Source organism: Gossypium arboreum, chromosome 6, assembly GCF_025698485.1.
Source record: "Gossypium arboreum isolate Shixiya-1 chromosome 6, ASM2569848v2, whole genome shotgun sequence".
NCBI lineage: Eukaryota > Viridiplantae > Streptophyta > Magnoliopsida > Malvales > Malvaceae > Gossypium > Gossypium arboreum.
Genome location: NC_069075.1, coordinates 986,533 through 1,007,769, shown reverse-complemented (window position 1 = coordinate 1,007,769; position 21,237 = coordinate 986,533). Strand labels below are relative to the sequence as shown.

At 32.2% G+C, this 21,237-nt stretch overlaps 4 protein-coding genes across 5 annotated transcripts; 1 reads left to right on the top strand and 3 right to left on the bottom strand.

The window, feature by feature from the left end:
- The first annotated feature begins 301 nt into the window (after positions 1-301).
- LOC108460345 (coatomer subunit zeta-1-like) lies at positions 302-3,187 on the top strand. The gene is made up of 6 exons (XM_017759802.2): positions 302-457; positions 1,165-1,324; positions 1,974-2,121; positions 2,214-2,291; positions 2,715-2,799; positions 2,884-3,187. The coding sequence occupies exons 1-6, from the start codon at positions 455-457 to the stop codon at positions 2,941-2,943; spliced, it is 534 nt and encodes a 177-aa protein (XP_017615291.1). The 5' UTR covers positions 302-454; the 3' UTR covers positions 2,944-3,187.
- LOC108460343 (uncharacterized) lies at positions 3,168-10,143 on the bottom strand. 2 transcript variants are annotated; one of them, XM_017759799.2, is made up of 9 exons: positions 9,892-10,143; positions 9,402-9,550; positions 8,335-9,012; positions 7,144-7,332; positions 6,932-7,023; positions 5,520-5,579; positions 5,348-5,417; positions 3,814-4,017; positions 3,168-3,713 (listed from the first exon to the last, which is right to left on the bottom strand). In XM_017759799.2, the coding sequence occupies exons 3-9, from the start codon at positions 9,001-9,003 to the stop codon at positions 3,327-3,329; spliced, it is 1,671 nt and encodes a 556-aa protein (XP_017615288.1). In that variant the 5' UTR covers positions 9,004-9,012; positions 9,402-9,550; positions 9,892-10,143; the 3' UTR covers positions 3,168-3,326. The 2 variants fall into 2 exon arrangements, with proteins under 2 accessions (XP_017615288.1, XP_017615289.1); XM_017759800.2 differs by having other exon boundaries at positions 9,402-9,484.
- A 2,522-nt stretch (positions 10,144-12,665) lies between these two features.
- LOC108458039 (eukaryotic translation initiation factor 4E-2-like) lies at positions 12,666-16,753 on the bottom strand. The gene is made up of 5 exons (XM_017757275.2): positions 14,968-16,753; positions 13,773-13,938; positions 13,547-13,672; positions 13,001-13,066; positions 12,666-12,927 (listed from the first exon to the last, which is right to left on the bottom strand). Exons 1-5 carry the CDS (start codon positions 15,231-15,233, stop codon positions 12,877-12,879), a joined length of 675 nt encoding a protein of 224 aa, XP_017612764.1. The 5' UTR covers positions 15,234-16,753; the 3' UTR covers positions 12,666-12,876.
- A 152-nt stretch (positions 16,754-16,905) lies between these two features.
- Positions 16,906-19,621, bottom strand: LOC108457736 (eukaryotic translation initiation factor 4E-2-like). The gene is made up of 5 exons (XM_017756845.2): positions 19,227-19,621; positions 18,007-18,172; positions 17,783-17,908; positions 17,259-17,324; positions 16,906-17,166 (listed from the first exon to the last, which is right to left on the bottom strand). The coding sequence occupies exons 1-5, from the start codon at positions 19,517-19,519 to the stop codon at positions 17,116-17,118; spliced, it is 702 nt and encodes a 233-aa protein (XP_017612334.1). The 5' UTR covers positions 19,520-19,621; the 3' UTR covers positions 16,906-17,115.
- Between the last annotated feature and the right edge of the window lie 1,616 nt (positions 19,622-21,237).

The following is a 21,237-nucleotide window of genomic DNA, read 5'->3' as shown; positions in this document are numbered from 1 at the left end:
TTAATTGAAAATTTTAAAGAATAGTTTTGAAATTAAAACTAAAAGTAAAATAAAATCGAAAAAAAAAGGTGATATTTCGTAAAAACTCCAAAACCCTTAAAACCAAGATTTTTATAATTTTTTCTTTGAGTTTTCATTTTAAATAATGTCATATAAAATTCGATATTTTACTTGATTTTAGTAACAAAAAGACTTTATTTATATAACATCGATAATTTAAGAATGCAATAAAAATATTTTACGATTTAAGGACTAATTTAGAATAAAAGTCATAATTTGGGGATGTTGTTATAATTAACTCTAATAATAAAATTACATGTATTAATGCCAGTTCCAATCTTCCCTCGTCCCGTTATTTCTCGTCGCAGTCACACAGTTCATAAAGAGCATTTGTCAAAAGAAAATCCCGATATTTTCCCGAGAAATCTTGCCAAACAAAGAAAAAAAAGGAAAAATGGTTAGCTTTCTTTCTCTCATTCAGTTATGCAGTCTTTCAATTTCGCATCATACGAACTTTCAATAATTCTTTTGTTTCTTTCCAATTTTTGTGTATTAAAGATCTGCTTTGGCTATGTTCAGTTATCTCTAGGTCAGATCTGAATTTATTAACCTCGCATTTGAATTTAATTTCCTTCATATGCGAAATTGTTAATTTTTTCCGAAGAGTTAGACTCAGATCCAAGCTTTTTTTAATTTTGAAGGATTAAAAATTTTAAATTGGAATTAAATTGGATTTAGAATTTTAGGGTTTAACTTGAACTAGAGTGCTAGAAAAGTATTTTAAATCGAAACTATATTTGAAGGTTTTTTTTTTTTCTATTTGAAGATTTGGATTACCTTGGTTAGTTGAATCTTTATTTTTATGAAAAATTCTTTGATTTTCTTGTTTGTAGGATTTGAATTTATTTTCCTTTACATGTATTTTAGTTTTTTCTAACTGTTAGACTCAGATCCAAGCTTTTTAGTTTTGAAGGATTAAATTTTAAAATTGAAATTAAATTGGATTTAGAATTTTAGGATTTAACTTGAACTGGAGTGCTAGAAAAGCATTTTAAAATTGAAACTATATTTGAAGGATTTTTTTTATCCTTTTTAAGATTTGAATTAGCTTGGTTAGTTGAATCTTTATTTATGTGGAAGTTTCATTGATTTTCTTGTTTGTAGGAGTTATGCCCTACAATTAAGAACATCCTTCTTTTGGATTCCGAAGGGAAACGTATAGCTGTTAAGTATTACTCAGATGACTGGCCAACGAATGCTGCTAAGGAAGCTTTTGAGAAAGCTGTGTTTGCCAAAACCCAGAAGACTAATGCTCGAACTGAAGGTAGATCAGTTTTTGCACCATTTTTTCCTTCGTTAATGCTTCCTTACATTTCATTTGATTTGATTTTTGTATGTATAGATCCTATAGATATGTTAGGAAGGTTGATCAATGGTTCTCACAATTTATTGGAATTGAGAATTAAAAAAAAAAAAAAGGCTCTTTTCTTGTGCATATAGGGTTTACCTTGGATATATTGTTTTGGACATTGTTTGCCTTTTACCATTTTCTTGTGTTACTCGGACTCGGCTGTGAGTGTTGGATACAGGTATGTATCCCACACGGGTATGGTTAGTCTTTTCTAAGTTTTTCTATGTATTGGGAGATCCTTGGATGTCATATTCTCATATCCGTGTGTCAGGCAGAGTGTCATACAAGAGTGCTTAAGCAACATAGCCATTTTCTTGGGTCAATTAGAACCATTTCACTCTGGCTCTTCACTTTTCTTGAATAATCCATGTTCGAATCACCCATATTTGAGACATAATCAGATACGAGTATATAGGTGCAATCCTCCAAATATGTGAATTTTTGTTGTTTATAAAATTGACATATTTGCATCTCACATTTACTCCCGAATCCGTGTAACATGGAACAAGAAACATTATGGGTTGGCTCATATTGCTATTTTAACATGGTGCGTTTTTTGCAGCTGAGATAACAATGTTTGACAACTATATTGTTGTATACAAGTTCGTTCAAGACCTTCACTTTTTCGTTACTGGAGGTGAAAATGAAAACGAGATCATCTTGGCCACAGTGCTCCAGGGATTTTTTGATGCTGTTGGACTCCTCCTTAGGTTTTTTCATCATACTTTGTACTATAACTGTCTTCTGATACGTTTATGTTCGATATCATTATCCTAACTTTAGAATATTCCCCTTGTTCCAGAGGCACTGAGGACAAAAAGGAAGCATTGGAGAACTTGGATCTTATTTTGTTATGCCTCGATGAGATTGTTGATGGCGGGTATGAATTATCATTCATTGTACTATCGTAGTTTACGTAATTTTGTTTCATGAATCTCCGAGTAGATAAATTTTCTTTGCTTGTTCGATTATTTAAAGTGTCTCTGGTAAAATTCTTCGCCAGAAATGTCTCTTAATTCTTCTCCTCAAAATACTCTAGGTTAAACATCTGGCTGGTTCTGTTCTAATCACACATTTTATCCTCTAATGATTATGCCAGAATACAGGCCGAAAAAGAAAGGAAGCGATTAGTTTTTACGGTTTCCATTCATGTATGTTTGGATTTATTGGATAGGGAATGAAAAAGGATAGAAATTAGGATATAGAACCAAGGGGAGTCACTAGAAGCAACTGTCCCCATAGGATGCTTCTCCAATCATTGTGTTTAACTTTATTTTTTTCCCTTTCTTTAATCTATGGACAGTATCATTCTTGAAACTGATGCAAATGTCATTGCCGGAAAAGTTGATAGTCATAGTATGGATGCCGGAGCTCCTTTGTCCGAGCAGGTAAGCTTACCTCTTTTTCATTCTTCTGATTATCCCTTAGCCAAATCCATTGCCACCATATTAACATATTTGGTGTTCCAACAGACAATAACTCAAGCATTGGCTACCGCTCGTGAACATCTTACAAGATCTCTCCTCAAGTAAAATGTGTTTACATTGAACCAAACGAGATAAGCTCGACGGTATTATCTTTCCGTAATGATACTGTACTTGATATGTTTTAGGATAATTTTTGTGCCTTGTTTTGAATGCGATAGAACTGAATATATACTTGCGGCAGATGTTGTTTGCATTGATGTTATTGCAATGTTGTGCTTTCTTGATACTACTTGTCGTGCCATCTCATTGCATCCAATAAAAGCATTCGGTTTTGAAACCGGGATAGAAATGGTCGTAATTGTATTCATCAGTGTTATGATTGTTATGATTACGAGTACAAAATTTATCAGTCTTTCAACCTAACTTCTTTTAGCCATCAATAGCTAGCAAATGGTACATATTATAGTACTTGAACAGTTGTATATGTGTTATTGGATGAGAACATAATCAGCATCGTCAAGGAATCCATCTCCGCTAGTTGGGGTCAAGTTATTCCGATAAGTACTTTTACGAACCTGGGCATGAGCTTCCGCTTCGTGTTGGAACATTTTAACCAGCTCTTGTAACTCTAGCTTCCTAACTTGCACTAGCTCTTCATTTATAGGCTCTCTTAACCCGAGATAAAGCATGCCGATAACGATTAGCACAATTCCGATGACAATGAGGATGGCCGTAAACAAACCAAACGCATATGGTGTACCCTCTGCCCCGGGGATCCCATCAACATTGATTCCAAACAGCCCAGTAATAATGGTAAGAACAAGGCCACAACCACCAAAAACACCTAAATTATGAGTTACCCTAAGGCTTCGGTCCTGCAATAATGTAATCGGTAATAGGCAAATGAAGTCACCGGATCACTCAGAACGAGGTAAAAGAATGAAACGGGCTTCAAATCGATGAAATTATACGAACCTGTAACCATGCACGAACGGTGCTTTGCATAACATCTTGAATCGTAAACAAACGGCCACGAACTGCTTCTTGCTCTTCAATCATCTCTCTCGTGTTCTTTCGTATTCCTTCCAGCAACATTCTAGCCGCATTCCCCCGCAAATGTTGCAGAAGCTCGAAAACAATCTCTTCTCTCGCATGGAGTGACCATTTCACTCTGATAACCTAACACGGAAAAACACAAAATTCATGAACGTGCGACGCATAAACTACACAAGACTTCTAGTTGCTCGTGTTTACCGTATGGTTTCTGAGTTGCAGAAAAGGACACAGATTTACGAGGTTTGCATTTTCGAGCAGATATAATTTTTTACAAACAATATAGTAGCGAGTTAATTACACTTGACATCCCCAAACTATGACCCTCTTATTCTAAATTGGTCCCCAAAGTTCAAAATTTTATAATTGCATCCTTAAACTATCGATATTATATTGATCAGGTCCTTTCTAAAACCGTTAATTTAACCATTAAATGACATATAAAATCTTATGTGACATAATTTAAAATGAAAATTTAAGAAACAATGTTGCCACATAACTTTTAAAATTAAAAACAAAATAAAAAGAAATAAAAAATAAAGAGGGTGAATGATAGTTTCTATAAAAGTTTGAAAACCTCAAACCAAAATCCTTATAATATTCATTTCTCTTTAAATATTTCATTTTAAATTATGTCACATAAGATATGACGTTTCATTTAATGGTTAAAATTAACGATTTTAGTAACAAAAGGACCTTATAGATATAACATAAATAGTGTAATTAGAATGTTTTGAAGCTTGAATACCAATTTAAAATGAGGGTCATAATTTAGGGATGTTTGGTGCAATTAACTATATAGTTTACCAGAGCAAGGGAGATGAAAACTCAGATAATATTTAGAAAGTGCAACTTCCATATCAGAACAAGTTCGAGCAACTAAGCTTTATCCTGAGAGTAGTTGCGAGCTCTCGTATTAGTGCTCCATATTGCTCAAACTCCTCATTTTTCTTGAAGTACCCGTGTCCAATACATAATCAGACATAGGTACGAAGATATGACTCTTCATTTACACAGCCATATCAAACGCATACTCTAATGCGAACACAACCAATTAGCAATATCTCTAATAGCAATGCAATTTGAGGTAAAAGTACCATAAAGGTCTCAAATTGCATTTTACCCCCTCTAATTAAAAAATGAACAAATTGATCATTTCTATTAAAAATTTCTTTCATTTGTAATGTTAAAAACTGAGGTGGATGATGAAATGACTAGATAGGCATACAAAGACTAATTTTTTACAGGGGAAATGGATAAAAAATTTTACATAATGACCAATTTGCTCTTTGACCTAAGGTATAAAGACTAATTTGCATTTTTTTTAGTAGGGGACAAAATGCATTCTGACTCTTAACTACAATTTGGAATATTAATAAGTTATCAAAGTTCCCCACATATAACTGTTTTCCAATTCCAATGACAGATTTTGATCGAGTGAAGGAACGTAATGTACCTGCGTTGACAATCTTCGGATTTCTTGGTTCATAATAACGGCGAAAAGATTCATGTCCTCGTGGTTTCTCCTACACAATAAAACTATTTTTCACTCGCATTTCCTATGCGTGAAAATATCAAAAACACCATGCTAAAGAGAAAATTTTATATGATCTTTTTAAGTAAAGAACCTGTTCATAAACTTCAATTCGATCTCATCTGCTGCCCCGAAAATGGATTTACGAAACAACCTTACAAATTGAAATTGTTAAAGAGAAACTATGAATTAGTTTAAGAACCACAAAATGATGCATATATATATATATACACCAAATATAAATAAACTACTTTCATACAGAAATGGGTAAAAGTACCATGAAGTCCATTAAACTAAGAGTTAGATTGTATTTTTCCCTTTCTACTAAAAAAATAGACATATTAATCCCTGTACGTTAGCTCAAAGAGCAAATTGATCTTTTCTATTAAAAATTTCACCCAATTGTACTGTTAAAAACTGGCATGACTGGCAGAATAATCAGACAATAACACATCGCGCGCCATGTGTACCTCATGTTAACGTACAAGAACCAACTTTTAATAGTAAAAATTGATAGAATTTTTAGCGAAAGGATTAATTTTCTCTTTGGTCTAACATTCAGGGATCAATTTGCCCATTTCTTAAATAGATGGGGCAAAATGCAATCCGACTTCTAATACAAGGGTCTCCATGATACTTTTACCTATAGAATTGCAACCATTACAGTTTTCTTCCAATGACGTTCAAATTGATGAAACTGCAGTTTTTCTTCAGGTAATATTCAATTTACTGAAATTTTCAATAGATATAATAATATGTATTGATAAACATTGTTTCAAACATCAATGCACATATATGACTATGATATACAAATACAAAAAAGGTATGGCTTCAATGGAGAAAAACATTTAGGAATGGTCATCTGATACTTTGCAATGCTAAGAACTCGACACTGAGGTGAAAAAGGGCATCGGTATGTGCCTGATCCATGTTTTCGAACAAACAATAGGTAGGTCACAAAAACAAAAACTTCACTTAAAATAAAATAAAAAAGAGTAAATTGCACCAAACATCTCCAAACTATGACCCTCATACTAAATTGATCTTCAAACTTTAAAACGTTAGTTACATCCTCAAACTATCGATGTTATATAAATCAAATCCTTATATTATTGAAACCATTAATTTAACAATTAAATGACACTTAAGATCCTATATCACATAAAATCTCACATCTCATTTAACGGTTAAATTAACGATTTAGTAACGGAAGGGCCTTATTGATATAATATCGATAGTTTGAGAATGTGACTAGAATGCTGTGAAGTTTAAACCTTATTGATATAATATCGATAGTTTGAGGATGTAACTAGAATGCTTTGAAGTTTAATGACCAATTTAGAATGAAGGTCATAGTTTGGGGATCTCTGATGCAATTAATTCAATAAAAAAAGTGACAGACAAGTGATTGATATGTCTGCCTTGGATAACTGATGAGATCACAAACACATAAAGGAGGAAAGACTTGATAGCAGAGTTAACATGAATATTAATATGTTAAACTACCTGTCATCCCACCGTGTAAGGCGGCAAGCTAGATGTGCTATGACTTCATGAACTGTTCTAGGCACGTTGTGACCTCCAGCAGCAAGAAGCTCCTGAAAAAAATGGTATGCAACGATAATCACATGGAACTGTAAGCTTGTATGGGATAATATATGAAAGCAACTTTGTGACAGAGGTTGACTTTGTGACAGAGGTTGTAAAAAATGAACAACCTGAACTTCCGTTATTCCAAGAACATTTACACCAGATACGGTCCCTTTTACGTGCAGAACAGTTAAGAGGAAGTTTTGCGCCTGCCAAGAACGGAGCACGATAGGGATGTCATCTTCCTCGACAAGTGGATCTCCAACTGATTGTCCCAATAGCTCAAATAACAGCCCTCCTGCCACTCTAACCGGGACCTTTTATAAATGATAAAATTCGCAATCAATTATCTAACAAAACCAAATACCACTAAGGAGGTTTCATATGATATCCTGTATACGAATTATTACATCGAATAGATATCAAGTGGGATACTGGTAAGAAACAGCCCGTAAACTACACTGGTAGTCACCTAATTATTGGGAAGCTACTTTTTTGGTAACCCAACTATTTGATTTTGTCTTTTTTGGTCACCAGCCGTTAAATGGCCAAGGGGAAGATGACTAGAGCTTTTAAATTTGGCATAATAGTAGCTTTGACCCTCAACATTTATACATGGTGTCAATTTAGTTTTGATTCGAAAAAAATTTAACCCTCAATATTTGAGCATTATGTGATTTGGTCTTTTTTGTAGTTTTGCTTTTCTTTGTGATCTTTTCACTAAAAAACTAAAAAAACATCTTTTCTCATTCTTTTAAAATTAGTGTCACAAAGAAAAGCAAAACTACAAAAAAAGACCAAATCATATAATGTGTAAATGTTGAGGGTAAAAATTATTTAGAATTAAGACTAAATGGATAAAATGTATAAATGCTGAGGGTTAAAGTTGCTATTAAACCAATTTTAAAAGCTACCAAATTATTTTTCCATTAGTAATGTAACGGCTGGTGGCCAAAAAAGAAAAAAAAAATAGTTGGGTGACAATTTTGTAATTTCTAATAGTTGGGTGACCAAAGAAGAAATTTAGTAATAGTTGAGTGACTACCAGTGTAGTTTACCCTAAAAGAAATTAGCAAAGATGCAGGCTACTATAAATTCTCTTCATACTTTTCTTGAAATGCGTATAATACTATATCACCATTTAGTTGAGACATTAGACAGAATCAAACAGCACATAACTCAAGTTGATATTCTACAACCACTTAGTTGAGACTCGAGAGATTCGAATAGTACATAACTTGATTTAACTCGAAACTCGTTAAAATGATATTTAACTGATGCAAAATAAACTTTACCTACAGAATGTCGGGGACTATTACCTCGTATAGAAGGTGCTTCATCCGCTCACTTATCAGTTTGCTTTCATCTCTCAAAGCTAAGCTAACAGCAGGATGTAACCATTGAGCATTGTTGAGCCAAGACACAACGGTGGGGTTACCTGCAGCTAAATGGCACCACCATATGGGCCCTGCCGGTCGTTCCCAATACGGAGCTGCTAAATCTGCAACAGTTAAATCATCTTCATTATCTATCCATTCAAACTGTTGTGAATCCCAGCTTCCATTGACTTGCACATTTTTGACAAGGTCCGAAATTCTTTCCCACCCGATAGGTGCCCAATAACTTCCATCAAATCTTTCGGTAGTATGAAACCGGCTTGGTTGAAGGCTATGTCCATTATTGTATTCATCTAAAGAAACAGCCACACGATCCCTTGACTCTAAACCGAAAGAGGATTCCATTACTTTCTGTTCATCAAGTCCTCGAGAAGATGCCTCAGTTAGTTTATTGGCAGGCACTTGCACCCTATAACCATATCTTGTGTTCATTGGTTTCTTATGGCCTCGAATAAACTCAAAAGCACAAATCAATCCATCTGTCCAAAGATCGGTCCCGGCCAAAACATCTCTACTCGGAACATGTTTATGTTTCTCAGGCAGTTTTGTTTTATTCTTTTGAGAAACCGATCGATCCTCGTTATCACTCATTATCCTTTTCTATATACAAAACATTCCCAAACAAAGAAGCAACATCAGCTAACACATTCATACCCTTAATGATAAGCACGGTAAAGGTATCATGGAGGCCGTTGTTCTAGGAGTCAAATAGCATTTTTTACTCAAAAAATGGGCAAATTAGCCATTATAGTTAGACTAAAGAGCAAACCGATCCTTTTTATTAATAGTTTCATCCATTTCTACTGTTAAAAACTGACTTAGCTGACAGAATAACCAAAACACGGGTACCTCAATTTAACATTCAATGACCAGTTTTTATGTAAGGTACAGATACTAATTTGCCCATTTTTTGAGTAGAGAGGGGAAAAATACAATCTAACTCCTAGTACAACGGCCACCATGGTACTTTTAACCCGAAACATACTAACCTGTAAGCTATCTCCTTTAACACCATCAAATACCCAAAAAACAAACTACAATGTGTGCTTTAAGTAACCTGAAAAATTCAAAGCTGATAATACAAACTGTTGAATTAGATACCAACAGCTAACAATCAAATCAAGCTGCCCCATACAATCTGTGAACAAAAACAATATACAAAAGTATTCAATCATCCATCGATTAAGCTAAATATAATTCATTTTAACAATCACAAAACAAGCACAAAAAAAAAAATCAAAGCTACCCATCATTTAAATCAACCATATCTCACTTGATATATATATGGCTTATATAAATTTTCCCGAAATTATCATTAACTTTTAGTAACAATTTCATGCTCAACTTTTTACATTAATTTATGTCTTTTTTTTTCAATCAACCATTCAAAAATTCCAACCTTCGAAAAGAAATTCTGGGTATTGCAGATTAAATTACTAAATAATAAAATAATTAAAGGCAAATAAAAAAGAATATTACCTCAAGATCAGAAGCTGCTTCAGCTTTAATTTTTAAAAGAAAAAGAAAAAAAAATTGTAAGGAAAATGCTAGGAAAGAAAGAGTTGATTTTGAGAGGTAATTATTAACTGAGTGACAAGTGAAATGGAAAAAGCTTGAAGATTGAAGATAAAAAGGAATATGGAAAGGAAAGAATATTAATTTTAAATAATTGAGTTGAGCTAAATTCTCAATTGGAAAATAAAAGCCCGCTCAACTGCAATTTTTGTAAACTAAATGGACATTTAACCCAAATATAAGCCAATGGAGTCTTAACTCGATTAGCATGTGCTTTGTTGTCAATACAGGAATATGTAGATTCGAGTGCGTTGAAGCGTATTATCCTCCTATTTATGGGTTGGGGATAAATCTGTTCATGGGTCAAGTTACCCGCTCAGGCCTAAAAGCTTGCTCGAAATTTGGGAGGGTCTGGGAAAAAAAATTAGGCCTGCTTAAAATATGGTCTGGCTTGAATATTCAGGGCTCGAACCCGGCCTGATTCATTTTAAGTTTATAATATTTTATATTATGTTATTTTTATATATTATGTGATTTAGAACACAACAAAAAAATAAATCTATACTAAATATATAATATTACTTTAATGTAAACATTAAAATAATATTAAGACGACTATATAAAAATTTTAATAAATAAAAAATTATATAAAATTATTAAATATTAAAATAAAATAAAATAAATATTTAAAAAATTTAAAAATAATATGGACGGGTCTAAAATAGGCTTGAGTTAGTCTTTGCAAATACAGGCCGTTTTGGATAAAATTTTAGACCTATATTACAAGCTAGGCCAGGTTTAGACAAACATAAAGTATGTTAAATCATGCTTAAACTCAATTCGAACTTAAATAAATCATTTCAATCTGAAGCTTAAACATTTTTTAAATCATGTAATTTCATGTTTGAATAAATTCAAATTCAGAGGCTTCCAAATTCAAAATATTTACTTTTAAAATCACATTTGACTAAAACAAGATTTTCTTTATATATATATATATATATATATTCATGCTTAAGACTTGTTTTGGGAAAGATTGTTTGTACTTAGATATCTTTTCCAGTTTCTTCATTTTACAATTAAAATGTTTTATTTTATATAATGTCTAATTTAGCATTTATTTTCTGTCAATTTAACATTTTTTTAATTTAGCACTTATCAAACTTTTATTTTTTATGAACCTTTTGTAATACTTCATGTGTCTTTATGCTAATTTTTATGAACCTTTTGTAAGTTTTTATTTTTTTATAATTTTAAAATTATTTGTTAACATAACGCATAAGACACAGCTTCATATTAACAATAAGTGTATATTGACTGCCACACAAATTGCCTCGCCAACAATGTTTAAAAATTAATATTTTAATCAATATTCAAAAATTAATGACAAAATTTAACTAAAAAAAATAAGAACCAAATTAACAAAGAAAAAAAACATAAACTTTAAGGACTAAATTTATCATTATATATTTTTACCATCATTAAAATAGTTATCTTAACCTCTCAATTTCTCCGTATCCGTTTAATTCAAACCCAAAACTAATCTGAAACATTCCAAATTCCAAATGTCAAATATTTAAATAACCCAAGCTAGGGGTGAGTATTCGATCGAGTCGAGTCGAATCGAGTCAAAAATTTTCTAGTTAGTCGAGTTGACAAATCCTATTTTAGCAACAGAACTCAATTTAAAATTTTTTCGAATCGAATCGCATCGAGTCAAAAAATTTCGAGTCAAATCGAGTTGAGTTAACGAATCCTATTATTTATACTTAATGTTACATTTAGATGGACCGATTATTTAAATAGTTGACAAAGTACAAGATTATTTAACTACATAAACAATATAATGATTTAGTCTTTTAATTTAATAAGTAAACATTTATCAAAACGACGTAAGTTTACCTTTTAACTTAATTATTTTGAATTTTAACTTTTAATAAAGTAAACATTTATCCAAACTATGTAGTTTTGTCTTTTCTTATTCGGATTTTCGGACAACTCGAATTGTGTAATTCATATTCAAGTTAAACCGAAAAACTTAATTTTTTATTTGAGTTGACCCGAATAATTTGATTAACTCAAATAACTCAAACTATTTAATTCAAAATTTAAATTTTTTATCTAATTTTTCGAATCGAATCGAATTTTGCTCACCCCTAACTCAAATAAGTAACTTGAAATGTCCATAACTCAAAATCATCCTATCTGGAAAACCTCGAAACTCAAAACAACACAAACTCGAAATAATTTGAACCAAATACAATTCAAACCCAAAATTAGCCCAAACCTAAACATACCCAATCTTGAAATTGACCCAAAGCAAAAAAAAAAAATCCAATTTTTTTCAAAAACAACCCAAAGCCAACTAGACTGACCTGCCCGATTAACGGACGGAACCATTTTTAACAAAATTCCACAGGCTCGCTTACAATTGCTTGGCATCAGCCCAAATAATCCAAAATCGACTTTTTAAGATGAAATCAGATTGGGTCAAGTTCATATTCAAGTTATCCGGATTGAGCTTTCGTGTTCTTAGTAGAATTGACAGGTCTAATCTCTCGTGTCTAAAACCAGTGATTACTCATTATGATACAACCTTGCAAACAATACTTGCCTAGCTTAACGTCAAAAAAAAACCCGGGACTCGAAAAGCCGAAACAAATTAAACCAAATCAACCCAGATCGATATGGTGCAATCCTGTGATACCTTTAAGCAAGAACCTTATAACAAAATGTAGTGATTGAAAAAGCATTTCATAAATGGTCATAAAATTGAAACTTAAGGTAGTACTAAGATTCGCTTTATATAGCTAAAAATCTTTTGTAAAAAACAGCAATAGCTCGAAACTAGAATCCGAAAGGAGGCAACAAAGATAAGCCATAGGAAGCATACAGAGAGTCCCGATTGTGCCACGCATGCCATCCGGTAGAGAAGAACTCTACAGAAAGTCATACTGTGTAGCGATTCTTGGCACCTCTGTTGAGCTTCTTTGCATCATCCTGAAAATGGCAAACAGGAAGAAACTCAAGACATAAACCTGAAAGATCACTGCAAACTAAAAGAAGCCATTACATGAAATATGAAGCCGATAGTGTTGTTGTAATCAAGTAACTCTTTCCACTGTTTCCCGATGCTCATCTGCATCCAAACCAAGAAAAACCCGTGAGAACGGTTAAGGAAATTACGGTAAAAGTACCATGGAGGCCCCTGTATTAAGAGTTTAATAGCATTTTGCCCCATTTACTCAAAAAATAGGCAAATTAGTCTCTATACTTTGGATTAAAGAGTTTTATGTAAAAATTTCATCCATTTGTACCGTTAATAAAAACTAGAGTTGCTGAATAATTAATTAGACGGAGACACGTGACATGCCACATGTACCTCGTACTGAGGTACAAAGACTGGTTTTTAACAGCAAAAATGGATGAACTTGGTTTTTAACAGCAAAAATGGATAACCTTTTTAACAAAATGACCAGTTTGCTCTTTGATCTAATGTATAAAGATAGATTTGCCCATTTTTCGAGTAGAGGGGACAAAATTCAATCCAACTCTTAGAAGAGGAGCCTCTACGATAATTTTACTGTCATTTTTCGTAATGAAGTAACTCTTAAGTCACCTGCGCAGTTTCATTGGCAGCATTCTTGGTCCACAATGCTATTCTTTCCTGCTTGGCTCTCACACTGACAACTGCTCCGCAGATTTCATCGCTGTACTCAAACTCTTCCCCTATCAAAGCCAGCAACTAGTACAGAAAAAAAATATACAACAGATCAGGCCTCGTTTTTCACTTAAGCATCGAATTTTCAGGAAAAAGTACACCATTATATCATCTGAAACAATACCGTGTACAACCAAGCCATATCTGATTTCCCCTTTTTGAAAATTACAGTCCACTTGCCTCCGTTAGCACAGACAGGGTCTTCCCACTTGGGCTCGATTTTATATTTGAAACAATGGAAGTCCGCTCCCACAGCCAATTTGCTTGGATGATCTATGTTATTGTAAAGACTGTAATAAAAAAAGTTTGACAGTTAAATCCATAGCTGACATTCACTTGAGAAACAAATAGAAACTAACAAAATAAATGACACATGAAATCCGCAATCAATGGCAGCGATATATATGAAGATGGTCCAAATAGCTGTTTTCTGATGATCGCGTAACTTATTCGACAGGAGGCACTAAGCAACAATCCCAAATTTTAATAAACAAAGATTAAATTACCTTATGTCAGATAAAACCACTTTCCACAAGGTTGATTACAATGAAATTTAAAGAACAGACCAATTTAATATCATCCATTAAGATCCAAGATCCTTACAGTAAACATTCTTTGATGATAACAGTTAAAGCAATCCCATTTACATTCATGGCTCTCACACACACATATGTTCCCACAATAACAGTTAAAGCAATCCCATTTACACTCATCATATATATAAACAAACATGAGTGCACACACACACACACACACACATGTGAAAAATAATCCACAATAACAGTTAATGCAATCCCGTAATTCCCATTTACACTCATCATATATATTAACACAAGTATATATATGTATGTGTACATATATACATGAACACTCTTCCACAATAACAGTCAAAGCAAATCCCATTTACACTCATCATATATATATATGCATATTGGTATATGTATATATAATCACAAGATTATAAACAGCAATAGTTAACTTCATTGTAAAGAGTAGACTAAATTACAAAAAAAAAAAAAAATGGAGTGCCAAACAGATAAATAACTATAGATTATTCAAGGACTTGGTACTACAAATTCATTATGAAGCCCTATTTTGAATAAACCCTATACATTCATTAAATGATCAATAGAAGAAGAAAAACAAAAGCCCTAAATCAAATTTCCAAATTTCAAGAAACCCAAACATCTCCAAAACCCCAAAAAGTAACCCAAAGAACTAATCCAACATCTAACATATCATCAAAAACCCAGAATAAATCATAAAATTCACACCCTTCTAATAATAAAAAAATCAAAAAAGAAGAGAAAAATAATAACCTCCAGAATTGTTCAATGGTGGAGAAAGTGTAAATAGGGAGCCTAGAACTACCCCAAGTAGCTTTTTTTGATTTAGCACGAGGGTCATCAAACCAAAAGGTCCATGAATGCTCCAACGGTTGAGGCTGTTCGACGACACCTTTCTTTAACGAAGACGACGCCGTATCATCTCCTTCACCTGCGATCTCCCATTCTTCAAGTTCACCATCTTCTTCATCTTTAGTGTTAGGGTTAGGGTTCTTGTTTTCTTCTTCGCTGATGTTCATTGATTTGAGATTTTCTTCAACCCCAATTTTTTAAGTAAAGGGCATGTTTATCCTAATTTGATAAGTTCATTGAAGTTTTCTCAGTTTTTGGTAATTTCACTACTTGTTTGGTGTCACTAAATCAGGTGACATCTACTTCAATCAATCGCTTCATAACAATATAGATAACAATTGTTACTATTGTTAAAGATCAAATCAATCTGAATTTTAAAATTTTTGAATCACTTTTTTGAAGATCAAATAATTTTGAGGTTTAAAATTTTCAGTATCTTTTAAGCATAAATTAATTTTTAAATTTAATCATTTTAAACTCAAATCATTCCAAATTCATATAAATCATTTGAATTGAAGCTTAAACTTTTTTTTAAAAATCATGTAATTTCATGTTTGAATAAATTCACATTATTTACTTTTAAAATTACATAAGACTAAAACAAGATTTTTTTAAAAAAATATTCAAGTTTAAGACTTATTTTGGGAAAGATTGTTTATAATTAGATATCTTTTCCATTTTCTTCATTTTACAATTAAAATGTTTTATTTTATATAATCTCCAATTTAACTTTTATTTGCATTTTTTGTCAATTTAATTTTTTTTTAAATTTAGCACTTATCAATTTTAAAAAATTTAATTTGACCATTCAACTTTAAAAAATAAAATTTAATTAATTTTTAACGAAAATATAAATTAAGATGTTAAAATTTTAAACATGTTAACCTAATAACACTTCATGTGTACTTTATGCTAATATTTTATGAATCTTTTTGTAAGTTTTATTTTTTTATAATTTTAAATTATTTATTGACATAACACATAAGACACAATATCATATTAACAAAAAGTGTATATTGACCGCCACATAAATTGTCTTGCCAACAATGTTCAAAAATAATATTTTAATCAACATTCAAAAATTAGTGACTACATTTAACTTAAAAATATATATATAAACTTTGAGGACTAAATCTATCATTATATCTTTTTACCATCATTAGAATAGTTATCTTAACCTCTCATTTTCTCCGGATCCGTTTACTTCAAACCCAAAACTAAATCCGAAACATTCCAAATTCAAAATGTCAAATATTTGAATAACCCAAACAAGTAACTTGAAATGTCCATGACTCAAAATCATCCTATTCAGAAAACCTCGAAACTCAAAACAACACAAACTCGAAATAATTTGAACCAAAAACAATTCAAATCCAAAATTAACCCAAACCTAAACATACCCAATCTTGAAATTGACCCAAAGCCAAAAAAAAAATCCAATTTTTTTTAAAATCAACCCAAAACCAACTAGATTGACCTGCCCAATTAACAGATGGAACCATTTTTAATAAAATTCCACAAGTTCGCTTACAATTGCTTGGCATCAGCCCAAATAATCCAAAATCGACTTTTATGATGAAATCAGATTGGATCAAGTTCATATTCAAGTTACCCGGATTGAGCTTTCGTGTTCTTAGTAGAATTGACAGGTCTAATCTCTCGTGTCTAAAACCAGTGATTACTCATTATGATACAACCTTGCAAACAATACTTGCTTAGCTTAACGGCAAAAAAAAACCCGGGACACGAAAAGCCGAAACAAATTAAACCAAATCAACCCAGATCGATATGGTGCAATCCTGTGATACCTTTAAGCAAGAACCTTATAACAAAATGTAGTGATTGAAAAAGCATTTCATAAATGGTCATAAAATTGAAACTTAAGCTAGTACTAATATTCGCTTTATATAGCTAAAAATCTTTGTAAAAAACAGCAATAGCTTGAAACTAGAATCCGAAAGGAGGCAACAAAGATAAGCCATAGGAAGCATACAGAGAGTCCTGATTGTGCCACGCATGCTGTCCAGTAGAGAAGAACTCTACAGAAAGTCATACTGTGTAGCGATTCTTGGCAGATCTGTCGAGCTTCTTTGCATCATCCTGAAAAGGGCAAATAGGAAGTGTTTGTTTATAAAGCAAGAAACTCAAGACATAAACCCGAAAGATCACTGCAAACTAAAAGAAGCCATTACATGAAATATGAAGCCGATAGTGTCGTTGTAATCAAGTAACTCTTTCCACTGTTTCCCGATGCTCATCTGCATCCAAGCCAAGAAAAACCCGTGAGAACGGTTAAGGAAATTGCGGTAAAAGTACCATAGAGGCCCCTGTACTAGGAGTTTGATAACATTTTGCCACATTTACTCAAAAAATAGGCAAATTAGTCCATATACTTTAGATTAAAGAGTAAATTGATCTTTATATTAAAAATCTCATCCATTTGTATAGTTAAAAATTAGCGTTGCTAACAAATTAATTAGACAGAGACACTTGACATGCCACATGTACCTTATACTGAGGTACAAAGACCGGTTTTTAAAAGCAAAAATGGATGAACTTTTTAACAAAATGATCAGTTTGCTCTTTGATCTAACGTATAAAGACAGATTTGCCCATTTTCCGAGTAGAGGAGGCAAAATTCAATCCAACTCTTAGTACCCGAGCCTCTATGATACTTTTACTGTCATTTTTTGTAATGAAGTAACTCTTAAGTCACCTGCGCAGTTTCATTGGCAGCATTCTTGGTCCACAATGCTATTCTGTCCTGCTTGCCTCTCACATTGACAACTGCTCCGCATATTTCATCACCGTACTCAAACTGTTCCCCTATCAAAGCCAGCAACTAGTACAGAAAAAATATACAACAGATCAGGCCTCGTTTTTCACTTAAGCATCGAATTTTCAGGAAAAAGCACACCATTATATCATCTGAAACAATACCGTGTACAACCAAGACGTATCTGATTTCCCCTTTTGGAAAACTACAGTCCACTTGCCTCCGTTAGCACAGACAGGGTCTTCCCACTTGGGCTCGATTTTATCTTTGAAACAATGGAAGTCCTCTCCCACAGCCAATTTGCTTGGATGACGTATGTTATTGTATAGACTGTAATCAGAAAAGTTCGAAAGTTAAATCCATAGCTGACATTCACTTGAGAAACAAATAGAAACTAACAAAATAAATGACACATAAAATCCGCAATCAATGGCAGCGACATATATGAAGATGGTCCAAATAGCTGTTTTCTGATTATCACGTAACTTATTCGACTGGAGGCACCAAGCAACAATCCCAAATTTTAATAAACAAAGATTAAATTACTTTATGTCAGATAAAACCACTTTCCACAAGGTTGATTACAATGAAATTTAAAGAACAGACCAACTTAACATCATCCATTAAGATCCAAGATCCTTACAGTAAACATTCTTTGATGATAACAGTTAAAGCAATCCCATTTACACTCATCATATATATAAACAAACAGGTGCAAGCTCACACACACACATATATATGAAAAATTTTCCACAATAACAGTTAAAGCTATCCCATTTACACTCATCATATATATAAACAAACATGCGTGCACACACACACACACATGTGAAAAATAATCCACAATAACAGTTAATGCAACCCCGTAATTCCCATTTACACTCATCACATATACCAACACACGTATATATATGTATGTCTACATATATTTATGAACACTCTTCCACAATAACAGTCAAAGCAAATCCCATTTACACTCATCATATATATATGCATATTGGTATATGTATATATAATCACAAGATTATAAACAGCAATAGTTAACTTCATTGTAATGAGTCGACTAAATTACAAAAAAAAAAAAAAAAATTGGAGTACCAAACAGAAAAATAACTATAGATTATTCAAGGATTTGGTACTACAAATTCATTATGAAGCCCTATTTTGAATAAACCCTATACATTCATTAAATGATCAATAGCAGAAGTAAAACAAAAGCCCTAAATCAAATTTCCAAATTTCAAGAAACCCAAACATCTCCAAAACCCCAAAAAGTAAACCAAAAACTAATCCAACATCTAACATATCATCAAAAACCCAAAATAAATCATAAAATTCACACCCTTATAATAAAAAAATCAAAAAAGAAGAGAAAAATAATAACCTCCAGAATTGTTCGATGGTGGAGAAAGTGTAAATAGCGCGCATAGAACTACCCCAAGGAGCTTGTTTTGATTTAGCAGAAGCGTTATCAAACCAAAAGGTCCATGAATGCTCCAACGGGTGAGGCTGTTCGACGACACCTTTCTTTAACGAAGACGACGTCGTATCATCTTCTTCACCTGCGATCTCCCCTTCTTCAAGTTCACCATCTTCTTCATCTTTAGTGTTAGGGTTAGGGTTCTTGTTCTCTTCTTCGTTGATGTTCATTGATTTGAGATTTTCTTCAAGCCCCATTTTTTTCTCTCGATTTTCTTTCACTTTCCTCTGTTTCTTTGATTTTTATTTGTTCTTTAAATTGCCCAAGGGTTACAAGAAGCCCCATGGATCCTTATAAATTGACCCACAAACCGACTTTATTTCATTGGTCAATAAATAAAGGGATATTATAAATTTTGGCCCCTAAAGTTGGCAACTAGGTTCACTTTGGTACCTACAATTTTTTTTTGTTCCTGAACTTCGTAACTAGATCTATTTTGGCCCTTGAACTTCGATTATGTTAAGTTTTGATGATGCAATCAATGTTATTGGAACAAGACTGAATTGGATAGATTGAGGACTGACTGATATAATAATCCTAATAAAAATCGACAGTTGAACTAGATTAAAATTTTTTTTATATATTTTTATAAATTTTTAATTATTTATTTAATTATTGTTGGTCTGGTGGTCGAATCAGTCGAAGTGGCTGAATCTGAAATCGGTGTCAGACCTATTCAACCACTGGTTCAATTATTAAAACATTGAATGTGGCACTCTAATATTGTAAGACGTCATCACCTAAGAATTTATATAATTTTTTAAATTTTCAAGTGATGACATGGCATAATTTCAAAGTGCCACATAATCAAACTTTTATTTTTTTTCAATTTAAGGGACCAAAATGAACCGTAAACCTAGTTGCCAAGTTTAGGGGTAAAAATTTATATTATCCCCTAAATAAATATATGTATATTGAAATATAAGTTATAAAATAGGAAATAAATTGGTTATTTTGCATATTTGGTCCATGTTTAGAGTTTGTGATTATATTTCTTAACAATGCTATCTTCAATGCTTGAATATGTGTTCTCTCATATATTTATAAATATCCTTATTCAAAGGTTGAGTTATCTATATGAATAAAGTCGGAGCGAGGGGCCCCAAAATGAGAAATTATCCCTTTAGTCCTTGTAAAATTCAAAAAGTTTTAAGTTAATTCAATAGTAAAATTGTATTTTGACTCATTCTAAAATTTCAAAATCATTTGCGGCCTCTCTAAGAACTAAAATTTTATAGTTCATTCCCCTAAAAAATTGTAAGATTTTATGTTAATACAAAGACGAAATTACATTTTTAACCCTCTAAAATATTTATACTTCAAATTCGAACCCTTAAGAAAAATCATTACTTCAATTTCATACGAGAGATGTTTTTAAATTCAAGCAATTAATTTATAAAAAAATTGAACTATTCGTTCAAATTTAAATGTTTTATCCAATATATATAAGTGTTTGTTAAAATAAATAAATAAAATAGGCTTGAGTAAAATATCAGGCCTCTTATTTAATCTAATTAGGCTAAATGATCAGATTGCAACAAATACTTGGTTACTCACACGAGGACCAGATATTTCAAAATGGTCAAATAAATACTAAACCTTTTTGAAAGTATTCAAGTAAGGGTTTTTCAAATATCGTATATTAAGTTTTAAATTATGGTTATTTTTTCAAATAATATCTGTCTCAACTGTTAACAGATCGTCATTCACCTAATTTCATACTACAAATAGGAGAGAAATGTGTGAAAACCGCTTTATTTAAGTATATTCAAACATGTTTAGCCATTATTTGATTATTTTGAAAAGTTTGGTTCTTGCGTGAGTAACCTTTAAAAGGTTTGATCTAAATCTAAGCATTTAGCCAAATTTTTAGGTCTAGAACTAAATCAACTCAATTATATATATATATATTATA